Source organism: Aotus nancymaae, unplaced genomic scaffold, assembly GCF_030222135.1.
Source record: "Aotus nancymaae isolate 86718 unplaced genomic scaffold, 86718_ANA_hifiasm-v0.15.2.pri h1tg000092l, whole genome shotgun sequence".
NCBI classification, from domain to species: Eukaryota; Metazoa; Chordata; class Mammalia; order Primates; family Aotidae; genus Aotus; species Aotus nancymaae.
This window is the reverse complement of record NW_026988507.1, coordinates 6,701,484-6,715,041: the sequence shown is the minus strand read 5'-3', so window position 1 is coordinate 6,715,041 and position 13,558 is coordinate 6,701,484. Positions and strand designations below refer to the sequence as shown.

General features: G+C 33.6%; 1 protein-coding gene across 1 annotated transcript in view; it reads right to left on the bottom strand.

The window, feature by feature from the left end:
- Positions 1 to 13,558, bottom strand: part of ADAMTS20 (ADAM metallopeptidase with thrombospondin type 1 motif 20) — a 207,427-nt gene that overhangs the window by 12,518 nt on the left and 181,351 nt on the right. The window contains exons 33-37 of the mRNA XM_012459057.3: positions 13,163 to 13,292; positions 12,874 to 12,968; positions 12,696 to 12,787; positions 12,017 to 12,150; positions 5,667 to 5,758 (exon numbers count right to left, since the gene is read on the bottom strand). Coding sequence (XP_012314480.2) covers positions 5,667 to 5,758; positions 12,017 to 12,150; positions 12,696 to 12,787; positions 12,874 to 12,968; positions 13,163 to 13,292 — 543 coding nt within the window. The remainder of the gene's footprint in view (positions 1 to 5,666; positions 5,759 to 12,016; positions 12,151 to 12,695; positions 12,788 to 12,873; positions 12,969 to 13,162; positions 13,293 to 13,558) is intronic.

The following is a 13,558-nucleotide window of genomic DNA, read 5'->3' as shown; positions in this document are numbered from 1 at the left end:
ACTAGCTTTTCCTATTGTAACTGAGCTTATTTGCAATAGAACCTGGAGAAGTTCAAGTTTAGGTATGCTGTGAAAAAGAAGATTTTAGTGGTTTGTTGTTAAGAGAAGGGTAGTAGCTCTATGAAAGCAAAATGGTAGATAAGATTGAAGTTTAACAGCAAGAACCAGGGAATGAGACAGCTAAGAAAGGCTCTTCCTGGGGAATTTCTTATCTCAAAGACAGACTATAAGATTAATTGAGGCCATGGGGGCCTCAATTTAATTGGATTAGACTATGGAGTTATTTATGTCCCCAAAATATTGTTGAAAGAATAGGGAAATCATCTAGCAATTAGTGGAGACTAAGAGCTAAGCATGATATCGGTAGAGACAGACCACGTATAAACTCAACACAGTTTCAGGGAAAAAGAACTGAAGAAAGCCCAGCTAAGACTATTGCTATTCCTGAAGGAGAGGAGCATGAGGGTCACTGTGCATGCCCAAGACTGTACCCTCTGAGGAGCAACATCAAAGGCTGCACACTAGAAGGGAAATAGAATTCAATGAAACAGTTCAGCCAGGTAATTAAAACAAATACACAAACAAAGAAGCAAACAACAAACATAACTAGAAGCCCCAAGAGTGAAATCAGAATCACAGTTGCTAAAATATAGTACCTAAAAGGTCCAGTTTTCAACAAAATTTATGAGGCTTACAAAGAAACTGGAAGGCATGATGCATACACAGGAAAAAGTCAAGAAAAACTTCCTTTGAGCTATATCAGATGTCAGATTAAGCAGACAAAGACTTCAAAGCAGCTAATATAAATATGTTCAAAGAACTAAAGAAACCATGTTTAAAAAAGTAAAAGAAGGTATGATAAATATGTCTCATCAAATAGAGAATATCAATAAAGAGGAAGATATGATATTTTACGAAAAGAGTCAAAGGAAAACTCTGAAGATAAAAAGTACAATAATCAAGATAAAAAATTCACAAAGGGGGCTGAAACTCTCTACTGGAGCTAGCAGAACTGGCAAATTAAAGAGATGTTAATGATGCAATCTGAAGAACAGAGAAGAAGAAAAAATGAACAGGGCCTCAGAGGAATGAAGGAACCCCATTAAGTGCACCAACATATGCATAATGGAAATACCAAAAGGAGAGAAGAATTAAAAAGAGCAGAGAATATATTTGAAGAAATAATGACTGAAAATTTTCCAAAATCAGTGGAAACATTAATTTATACATTCAAGAAGCTTAGTAGATTCCAAGCCATGTAGACACAAAGAGAGACACATCAAATATGTCACAGTAAATATATTGAAAGACAAACAGAAAGAGAAAATCCCTGAAAACACCAACAGAAAAATGATCACATGCATGGAACCCAATAAGATAAATAGCTGACATCTATTATCTACTTAGAAGTCAGAGGGCAGTGTGAATGACATATTCAAAGTGTCAAAAATAAAAAGCATACATCAATAATTTTTTAATAAGCTAGTCTATCATTCAAAAAGGAAGGCAAAATAAAAACACTCCCAGATAAACAGAACTGAGAGGACTTCTTGCTAGCAGATCTGCTATACAAGACATACTAAAGGAAGTTCTTCAGGCTGAAATCAAGTAATATCAGACATTAATAAAAATCAACACAAAACAGTCAAGAGTGCTGATAAAGGTAATTATGTAGGTGATTATAAATTATATTACAGAGCTTCTTCCCAAGGAGAGAATCAAGTTGTGAAAAATAGGAAATTACGTATGTCTTCACTTTTCTTATTTTAACTGATTTAAAAGAATTGTATAAGACAAAGTGTATATAATTATATTATTGACCTGTAATATATAGACATGTAATATATTTGACAATAATGACACAAATAAGACAGGTGGAAGCAAAGGTGTTTTAGAGTAAGGAAATGACACCAGACAATAAGTCAAATCCACAGGAAGAAATAAAAAGACCCAGAAATACTAAATGAGAAGCTTTACATAACAAACTCTATGAATATATAATTGCTCTATCTTCTCTCATATTATCTAAAAGACATAAAATTATTTAAGTTAATATAATAACAATATGTTATGAGTTTGTTGCCTTTATAAATGGTATATGCAAAACAAATATAGTAGAAAAGAGAGGAAGAAATAGGTCATTTATTTCACTGGGAAGATAGGAATGTTCAATAGCAAAATGTAAAGCACATTCTGATAAGATATATATTATAAGCCTTTGAATAACCACTAAGAAAGCAATTCAAAAAATAATAAAAAATTAAGGAAATTAAAATGTTACTCTAGAAAACATTCACTGAATAAAAAAGAAAGCAGTAAGGAGGAACAGTTGAACAAAGACAACATGAGAGATACAGAAAACAAAAAGTAAAATGGCAGATGTAAATCCAGACATAGCAAAAGTAACATTAAACAATCCAATCAAAGGCAGTAATCCAACAAAATGCTCTATAAGAGACATTCCTAAGAGCCAAAGATACAAATAAGTTGAAAGTGAAGAAATGAAAACATGCATAGCAATTCTATCAGAGCTGGAGTGACCACACTAATATCAGATAAATTAGGCTTTAGAGCAAAAATGTTACTGTAGATAAAGAAGAATATTTTATAATGATAAAAAGGTCAATATATTAGAAAGTTATGACAATTATATATTCATGTACAACAAAATCCCAAAGCAAATGAAACAAAACAAAGTACATAGAAGAGAAATAGACAATTTAAAAATAATAGTTGTAGAGTTTCAGCAGATAGAACAACTAAGCAGAAGATCAACAAGAAAAAGAAGAGTTGAACAACATTATAAACCAATAAGGTCTGTAGTCTATAGAACACTTCACCCAACAACAACAGAACGCACATTATTCCCAAGAATGTATTGAATATTTTCCAGGACAAACTATATGTTAGACCATAAAATAAGCCTCACTAAATTTAAGTAGATTAAAAATAACAGAGAGTATGTTTTCCAGTCACAATAAAGGTCAAAATCCAAAAAAGAAAATTTGGGAGATTCACAAATATGTGGAAATTAAACTCCACTCTTAAATAACTAAAGATAATAGAAAAGACATAACTATTATTAATATATTAAAGACATGACTAAAGATAATAGAAAATAAAATGAATGAAAATAAACACACAACATAACAAATATTTTGGGATGCAACAAAATAATTGATTAAAGGAAAATGTATAACTATAAATGCCTATATTAAAAAGGAAAAATAATCTCAAATCAATAACCTTCCCTTCTACCTTAAAACACTGGAAAAAGAAGAGCAGAGAATTATAAGAGAATACTATGAACGATGTATGACAACCAATTATTTAACAGGGATACAACAAACAAATTCCTAAAAAGACATAACTACCAAAACAAATTCAAGAAGAACTAAAAAATTTGAAGAGATCTATAATAAATAAAGAAAGTAAATTGGTAATTAAAATGACTTTCACAAAGAAAAGTCCAGGCTCATATGGCTTTGCTGGTAAATTCTACCAAACATATAAAGAATTAATTTTTCACAAACTCTTCCCAAAAAGTACAAGAGAAAAAAACATGTCCCACTACATTCTATAAGGCCACTGTTTCTCTGATACCGAACGAAACAGATATCACAAGAAAAAAAAGATACAACCATGTCTCCTATAAATATGAATGAAATATTGTCAACAAAACACTAGTAAATCAAATTTAGCAATATATGAAAATAATTATACACCATGACTAAGTGGGATTTATCATAGGACTTCGAGGTTGTATTTCAACATACAAAAACCAATCAGTGTGGTAAACTATATAAGTCCAGTAATGGACAAAAACCACAGGATCTTCTCCATAGAAAATCCAACATCCTTTTATAATAACACTTAAGCTAGACACAGAAGGGCATTTCCTCAACCTGATCAAGAGCATCCAGAAAATACTCCTAGCTGACATACTTAACATACATGTGAAACTAACATACTTAAAGCTGAAGGACTGAATGCCTTTTGCCTAATATCAGAACACGAGGATGTTCACTCTTGCCACTTTTATTCACTATTGTACTAGAAGATGTAGTCAGGGCAATAAAACAAGATAAAGAAATAAAAGGTATCTAGATTGAAGAGGAAGTAAAATTATCTTTATTCACAGATGACATAAAGGTGTACATAAAAAAGTCTAAGTCATATACTATTACAACTAAAAATGAGTTCAGCAAAGTTGCAGAATAAAAGATCAATCCATAAAAATATAGGCAAAAATTGATGATTTCTTTGGGCCCCAGATTTGGATTCTCCTTACCAAACAACTCTACCTGTCAAAGCCTTCTTAATGTGGAGCTGGAAACTACTGCCTTATTAATGCCTCCTGGAGGAGCACACACAATCTCACTCCTCTTTCATGGTAGTTCTTTAAATATGTAAAGATAGTTACCATTAATTCTCATTATTTTCCTGGCTACCTTCTCCATTTTCCTTGGCTGACATGATTTAAACTATCCTTTCTTTCCTGTGATCTCCTCCTATTCCTAAATAGATTAAAAATGATCTTTTACTGAGATAATTTGTAAAATAATTATAAGGTTCCAGTGTTAAATAAAAATAAATCCTTCTGTCTTCCTATTTGGTTTTGGAACCTTACGATTACATTAGGTTGCTTATAAATCACTCCCTGCTCTAAAGGAGTCATACTGAACTTGTGCTGGGTGAATAAAACACCTATGTCTTTTTCATGTAACATTACCACATTCTGTTTGAGTTTCTGGACCTAAGTTAAGATGTATAGATTTATTCTTATTCATTTTAGCCTGTAGTTCTAGTGTCTCTTGATGTCCTTTAAGTTCTCTAACAGAAAATATCCTCTTTTCCTGATATAAACACAACTTCAATGTCATATGATGAAAATTATAAATGGAACAGTCTAAGAAGAGAGGCCTATAGCAAACTATTAACTACGTATCTTCAAAATGACATCAATATAGTAATTACCATTTATCTTAGGTAGTAGATTTGATTCATGTATTCAATTAGCAATGAGTCACCTAAAAGTACTATATTCCTCTAGCTTACAATTCTTCGTCTTATTATAAAAATGTTGTTTTCATTATCTATGTAAAATCTGTAGTTAAAAACATGAGAGTAAATTTTCTTCTAGGAAGCATGCTCTATATTGGAAATCATGGAAATGACATAAGAGCATGTGAAGAGAACTCTGGAAATAAAGGATAAAAACAAGACTAAAAATATGAAAATGTATTCAATATACATTTTACTGATAATAGATTGTCATTTGGGGGATGTTACAGAGCCAGGAATCTAATAGAACTGATGTCAGCAGAAGTGTATGAAAGTCACATGCTTGTGACCTGTTCCTTTGTCTTTTAACAAATATGTATTCATTTCCATGGACTAAACAGAAAGATGAAGAAACTGATAACATATCATGGAAGAAGAAATAGAATCTGTTTAAAATTATTGTTATAACTTTTAAACAAACCCGAAATTGGCAACGACGCTTTCCCTCCAAAGGTTATCTATAACTTTTGAAACAAAGTGCATATATGAAGTTTTGCATTTCTATTTACTTATGTTTCTTGCAATATTCGATAAAAAAATGAATAAAGAGAATTTATATTTTTTCATAATGAAAGAAAAGTAATCAAGCAAATATGAAATACCTGTGGGCATTTGACAGCACTGTAGCAATCTCCAGCTGTGGCAAATGGAACTGCATTTCCAAATACTGTTTTTGAAAAAAGAAGATCCGTAGCTAGAAAATAATAAATGAAACTCTTTAGCATGGAGATAATAATGCAATCTTTGTTGTCAAATACAGAGTTTTCATATTACTTTCTTAAACATATTTATATAATTAATTTTAAAATTTTAAGCACAAATGCCACGATTCTAGTATATTACATAGAATAGACTCTCAATGAATAAATTTTCTTTAATACAAAAATGTTCATATCATAAATTACCCTAACAAATGGTAAGCACATTTGTAATTAAACAGAAGATTTAAAAACTAAATAAATGAATTATTACATTTGAAGTAATAGAATATCTGAAATAGATGAAGTAGGGTCAGGAGCCAAATCACTGAAGAAAAAGTTATGTAAACATAAATGACAAAGCAATAAAATTGAGTGTTTATAGACAGCACAAATAAAAATTCATTTAGGTAATTCAAAATCACTCAACAAAAAAGTATACCATTTTCTTTTATTCTTATCTTATTGCATTATGTTATTCTTTTTATTTTTTTTAAACTTACTTTTGCTAACAAGGTTAGCAAAATTTCCGGACTGTTAATAGTGCTGAAGAGTCTACATAAAATATCAAAAATAGAGTCACTGTATTAAAACAGGCTGGAAGGAACCCTAAAGTCAGCTGCTTCAATCACTTATTCATGTTGGAATCAAATAATATCCCAACCAAATCATCTAGCCAGTGGCTGGCACCTCCACTATGTAATTCCAAATCTCTTCACTTTCAAGACTGCAAAATCACCGCATGCCCCAGGATGACAGTAGTCCTTCAGAGGCAATTCCCAAAGCTAGCATTTCTGGCAATATCTATCGTATCTCCAAGAGCAGATTCAAAAATAGAAACCATAGAAATCTTTCCATGGTTTACCAGGACTAGCTTGTACCAAATAGTGAGAGCCAACTGTGTGTATCTCTTCCCAACCCCATGTACAATGAAGTCATATTGGTAGCTTTTGATTGGTCATGGTGGGAATATATACACCATGTATAACACGACAAATCAGACTTTTTATTCCCTGGATAACTGATCGTCAAACATTCATCTGCACACCACTATTTATTTGTGGCATTTGTGGGTTAGGCTGGGGCAGAGCAGAGACACAACTTTCAAAGCATCTCTTATTACGATCTCCAAAAGCATGTTAGTCAAAAGCCAGTTTCATCAGTCAATTATACAATGATGACTCATAAATATATATCCAGTCCACCTGACTCTGATGACTTACAGAACATATATCAAACTCCTATTGGGCATCATTGTTTGGATGACCCACATATATCTGTAATTTAACATGTTCAAAGCTAAATGCATTATCTTTTTCTCCAAATTTATTTACCCTGCTCTGTTTTCCATTTCACTAAACTGTACTACCATCTGTCTAGTTATTTTAGAAACTTTTCTAAATATTCCATGTCACTTATTCTCACACCCCTTCTACCAGAAAAACCTGTAGTGTCTACTTCTTTAATATTTCTCAAATGGGTATCCTGACCCATGTTCTCAGTCCTCATCCCTTTTTATCTGAATTGTTACATTAGTTTCCTAATCATTTTTTATGAATACAATTTATTCTGCCTCCAACCAACTCTATTCCTTCCCCTGCTCATGCCTTTATTCCGATGGCTCCTATGACTTGCAAATTAAAATCCAGTCATAGTTTAGTATACACTGTTCTTCATGATCTGCTCCCTACAAACTTCTCTAACAAGCTACCATCCCCCAACCTACATTTGATTTATGTTTATTCTCTGATATCACCAAAATGCTTCTCCCTTCCATGCTTTTGTTCATGCTTTTCCCTCCTCCTGAAACTCATTTTTCACCACTTTTGCTAACTCAAAGTTGTCTTGAGATTGTTCAAATTCTCTGTTTCTATGAACCTCTTGAGAAAAGCAAGGACTTTTAATTTAATGGATCCTTATTTACAATCTATTTTGGATTGGGCACTATTACAGATATTGTGAACACAACAGTGGGTGAAACAGAGACTGATGGAACTTGAGTTTTACCAGGAAGAGAAAAGTTATAAAACAAATATTATAGTATATTAGGGGTGACACTTGCTATGGAAAGAAAATAAAGCAGAGAATAGAGTGGGGAGAAAGGGAATTTAGTTGTGGAGAGTGATTCTAGACAGGTTTATTTAGAAGATGAATTTCAGAAGAGACCCAAAAGAAGTGAAGGGGTAAACCACACAGACAGCTATAGACAAATGTTCCTGGCAGATGAAACAGTAAATGCACAGGCCTTAAGGTGGGGCATGCCTAGTGTGTTCAGGAAACAGCAAAAGGGCCACTGTGTCTGCAGTAGGAGTGACGAGAGGGCTCAGGGAAGCAGGAAATGGAAAGGGAATACAGGTGGGAAGGTCATGTTGAGTTTTGTTGACCAGTGAAAGAATTCTCAGTTTTACTTGGAGTTAAATGGAAAATGTTTGGAGAGCTCTGAGCAGAGTTCAAGATTGTTAAAAAGATCAAATAAGATAACGTACAAGACATGACACAGCTTATGTTTTAGGGGATCACTCTGGCTTATCTGTTGAGAAAAGAATCTAGGTTAAGAGAGGGGAGAGTAGTGAAATGCTGAAGCAGGAATACCAGTCATAAGCAATAATTCAGATGAAAAAATGAAGTAGACTTGGGCCAATGTGGTAGCAAATAAGATAGTGGGAAAGTGAAATTTAGTGTATGTCTTAGATGGGCTCAGGCTGCCATAACAAAATCTCATAAACTGGGTGGCTTAACAAACAAAACTTTATTTCTCACAGTTCTGGAGCCTGGAAATCTGAGATTAGGGTGCCAGCATTTTGGATTCTGGTGAAGGCTGTCTTCCTTGCAAACAGCTACCTTCTTTTGTGTTTTCACATGGCACAATGATACCCCTGCTGTCTGTTCTTCTTCTTGTCTGGCACTCATCCCATTATGAGAGCCTGACCTATATGACTTCATCTAAACCAAACTATATCCTAAAACTTTATCTCCAAATACCATCAATTTTGGATTAGGGCTTGAACATATGAATTCTGGGAGGCACAATTCTGTCCATAGCAGCATGCACATTGAAAATTCACCTGACCGAAGTTGATGATGAATTACATGTGGGTGTGGAAGAAAGGTAGAAGTTAAAGATGTTGCTAGGTTTTAGCTAGACTAAGTAGAATATTATTGGTTGCATTTTCTGCAGTGGTAAAAATTTGGGCTTGAAGAGCAGGTTTGGCCGGAAATATTAGAAGTTCAGTTTTGGATTCATTGAGTTTGACATGCCTATTAGACATTCATATGAATATGCTGAGTAGACAGTTGGATTTTAGAGGTTAGGGTCGCAGTCCACATTGGAAATGTGCATTTGGGACTCTAATTTAATAGATGGTACTTGAAATCAATAAAATTAATGAGATTCCCAAAGGAACAACTGAATCCTACAGCTCCTCAATATTCAGTGTTGTAGAAGATGAAGGGTAACTAGTCAAGTCGAGAAACAGTGAGAAAGACAGGAGGAAGAGTGATAGAGAAAAGCACAAAACCGTTAGAGGATGGTGTCCTGGAATCCAAATGCTGCTGATGAATCATGTAAGATGAAAAACAAGACTTTATCATTGCATTTAGGAAAACAGGTCATTGACGTCTTTCATAAGGACTGTTTCCTGGAAGTGATATGAATAAGAGACTGATTAGAGTATAGCATGGGGAAAGAGAAATTGGAGAGTGCAAATTATAACTTATTTAAGAAATTTTACTATAAATGAACACAGAAACTAGACAGTGGTTAGAAGGGAAGAGGTCAAGATTTGTTGTTAATTATGATGAAAGAAATAAGAACATGTTTCTCTATGCAGAATTTAAATGATCCAGCAGCAGAATTGAGGATGTAAGAGAGATCAGGAAATATGCTGAAATAATGTTCTTGAGTAGGTACAAGGCACTGAGCTTAGAGGACACAGAGCAGGATTTGCCTTGGATGGAAGGATGAAGAGTTCATCCAGAGTAAACAGTAGAAAGCAAAGAAGATAGGTAAAGATTTAGGTGGGTTGGTAGATGTGGCAGTGGAAACTTGAGCAACGCCCTTCTGGTTGTTCTTACTTTCTCAGTTAAATAGGAAGCAAGATCACCAGCAGTGAGTTAGTAGAGTGGGAGTATTAAAAGTTTTGAAATTTGAAGCTAGAGGAGAAGGCATAAGTTAGACACTTAGAAAAGTAGGAGAGAGAATGGACTAGGGAAAAGCAACAGGATTACTTGGCAGCACCATGGATCTGTGTAAACTCAGTACTCCTATGTTTAAAGTGATATCAGTCAAAAGAGCTGCTATCATTTGCCACATTCAGTTTTATGCTGCAAGCACAGAATGGGTAGAAGGTTTGATTTAATCAAGGCAAGATCGGATTTTTACCATACAAGTTTGAGGAAGAGAAAGAGAGGAGTTGAAACTATATATTTGACATTCTATGTTCAGGGCCCAGAGCAATACCTGACAAAATAGCAGCTTTGTTTGATAAATTAATTTTTTTAAAAGCAGCCGAATTAACATTAAATAAGCTACTGAGGGTCTATTAGAAACTTAGAGTGCTAATTAACTGACCGACACATTATTAAATTATAACCAATATTTGTAGAGCATGTACTGTATCAGGGATGTCCAATATTTTAGCTTCCCTGAGCCACATTGGAAGAATTGTCTTGGGCCACACATGAAATACACTAAGAACAGCTTATGAGCTTAAAAAAAAAAAATCACAAAAAAATTTCAAAATATTTTAAGAAAGTTTACAAATTTTGTGTTGGGCCACATTCAAAGCCGCCCTGGGCCACATAAGGTCTACAGGCCGTGGATTGGACAAGCTTGTATTATATGTAAAACAATGACTGAATACATTACAAATATCATTCTTAATTCTAGCCAAAAAAGAACAAAAAAGTAGGAAAGAAAGAAGAAATGTAGAATAAACCTTAGTTGTAATTTCTCATTTTACAGATGAGGAAACTGAGGCTTAAAGATATATGCCCAATGTCACACAGCTGATAAATACAGATAAAGAATTATATCCAGACAGTCTAACTCCAGAGTTTATTATTGTAACCATAGTAATATAATGCTACCACACTGTAGTAAATGGTGGATGGTCAGTAAATCATAGCCATCATTATTATTAACAATAGTAGTTCATAATTTTATGACTATGATTTGTATATTACATGTTCATGCATATATTTTCTTAAATTTTTTTTATTGCTTTCTATGACTTATGCACCATGCTAGGCACTAGTGTTGAGATGGAATCTCTGCTAGTATAATGCACTTTTTCGCCTCTTCACCTAAATATGTAAATTTCAGGACAGCAGGCTGCATTTGCCCGGGGTATATTAAGTTCTATAAATATGTTTTGACTTGATTGTATTATAAATTACTTCCTAGATAAGCAGTATGACCTATAATCTAAGGTCTGTGGGTAGAATTTTATTTTCCCTAATGCCAGTTACTAACCATATTAATGGAACAAGTTGCTTAACTTCCATATTACTTATAACATTGTGATATAATATCTGCCTTAACTAATATAAGAGTGTTAAAAAGGTCAAATGAGATAATGTATGGAAAAATATCTGATAAATTATCATTTGACACTAATGTAAATGATTTGTTTAAACCCTGCAAAAAGCTTCCACAAGTAGACTGAGGATATTAACTTTCTTATCCTTAATGCACCTATTTTAAGGTAGGGGGTTTTATTTTGGAAGGACAGAATCTTACTCATCACTGTCATTATATTTTTACTAAGAGTCCCCAGCTGGGAGTAGTGGCTCACACCTGTAATCCCAGCACGTTGGGAGGCTGAGGCAGGTAGATAACCTGAGGTCAGAAGTTTGAGACCAGCCTGACTGACATGGTGAAACCCTGTCTCTACTAAAAACACAAAAAAATTAGTCCAGCATGGTAGCATGTGCAGGTAATCTCTGCTACTCAGGAGGCTGAGTAAGGAGAATTGCTTGACCCCAGAAGGCGGAGGTAGCAATGAGCCCAGATTGTGCCATTGCACTTCAGCCTGAGCAATAACAGCGAAACTCCATCTCAAAAAAATAAGAGTCCACATAGTGAATGTCATTGCAAAGGAAGTATGCAGCTAACTTATTTTTTATAAATTAAGTAATTTTTGCACAATGGGGGTCCTTCTCTGTACCCTGGTTATGACATATACTAACATATTGTTAGACATTCATAAGCAAATGGAGGCTTTTTGATTTCAAAATATAGATTGAGCACTTACTTTTAACTTGCATGGAAGTGAGATCAATTCTTATTTTGCTGAAAACAGTGTATCCAGCAGCTAGGTGTACATTGTCACATTCACAGTCTTGCCTTCTACTTCCATTAAAAGGACATTGATATGGATTTTTTAGTCTGTAATAACATTGGAATATTTTAGTATTAGATGCAGTTACTAGACCATAATGTAAATAAACTTTGGGAGTGGAAAAATAAAACACATTCATACTCTTCAATATTATAGTGTCAACAAGTTAAACAAGAAAGAAGTAAAAATCACTAAAGGTGAACATATGAAATTCTCAATAAAACATTTAAGAAGAGTTTGTAAAAAAATAATTCAGCTGCAATTCTCCTAGCTTTCATTACTGGAAATAATTTGATTTTATGAAAATGCACATAGTTATTGAATTCTTCCCTTCTTTATGTCCCACTTCTCACCCACAGTATTCTTAGTCAATCTGTCTGTTAATAGTCAATATTAACAGTACATGTTAATAGTCAAGCTTTTATTTCTGAACAGGCATTGACAACATCTGGCTTAGGTCCTAACATGTCTACTTGCTCCTAAATTACTTGTCTCACATGTAAGCTATTCAAGTAACACTTTGAAGGCTAGAAGTTCCAATTCTCTTGGAGGACCATGAAAATGCTCAGATAGACAAAAATACATCTCGTACCTAAAGCCATACACTTCAGAAAAATTTTCTTCAGCTTGGACCAGTGTTAAATATTCCTTAGGGTTCTCCAAGTGCATGCCTGCACAATGAATCTAAAGAAAAATGTAAACATCTAGAAAAACTTTTTCCAAAGTCAATGATCAATGTTAAAATATAACAGGAACTGTTTTCATAATACCTTTATTATTCTTCCCATAATGTGAAGGTAATAGTCACCATCCTTTGTAATGTGGTTTTTCATTTGAATTTCTTTGCAGGTGGTAAATGATTTACCTTCAGAGACAAATTAACACAACTTAACACAGAACAAATTACAAACACAGCATGAACTTAATCATAGAAATATTGCTATACTCTGAATATCTGACACTTTGTTTTGTGGAGTATGCAACTATTACAGATATATATTTTAACTGAAACTCATTAGAAACCCTTAGGTACTAAGATTTTTGAAGTCTACTACTTACAGTCATTGGCATAACATTTCTTTTGAGCACCTGGTTTTAAATGGTTTAAACATAAGTCACTGGACAAACCATTTTCAGCAATGCATTTTACTTGTCTCTTCATTATCCCAATTCCACAAGTCACTGAGCACTGTGAACAGAGTAAAATTTAAAGGTAAAATATATTGTGAATAATAAGGCCAGAAAATCCAAGTCTCCTTTTCTTAGACTAGGTATTTCTGGAACAAACTGAGAGTCAATAGTAACTAGCACTACAGAAGATACAAAACTATCCTGGGGGCTGGATAGTCACAAGTGGGAAAAATCCTTAGGCATGAGCCTGAATCTATTACTTCTTAGTTACTGGTTTCTTTTCATTCATTCTGTGCAGTTATAGCAACAATACATTGTAAATAC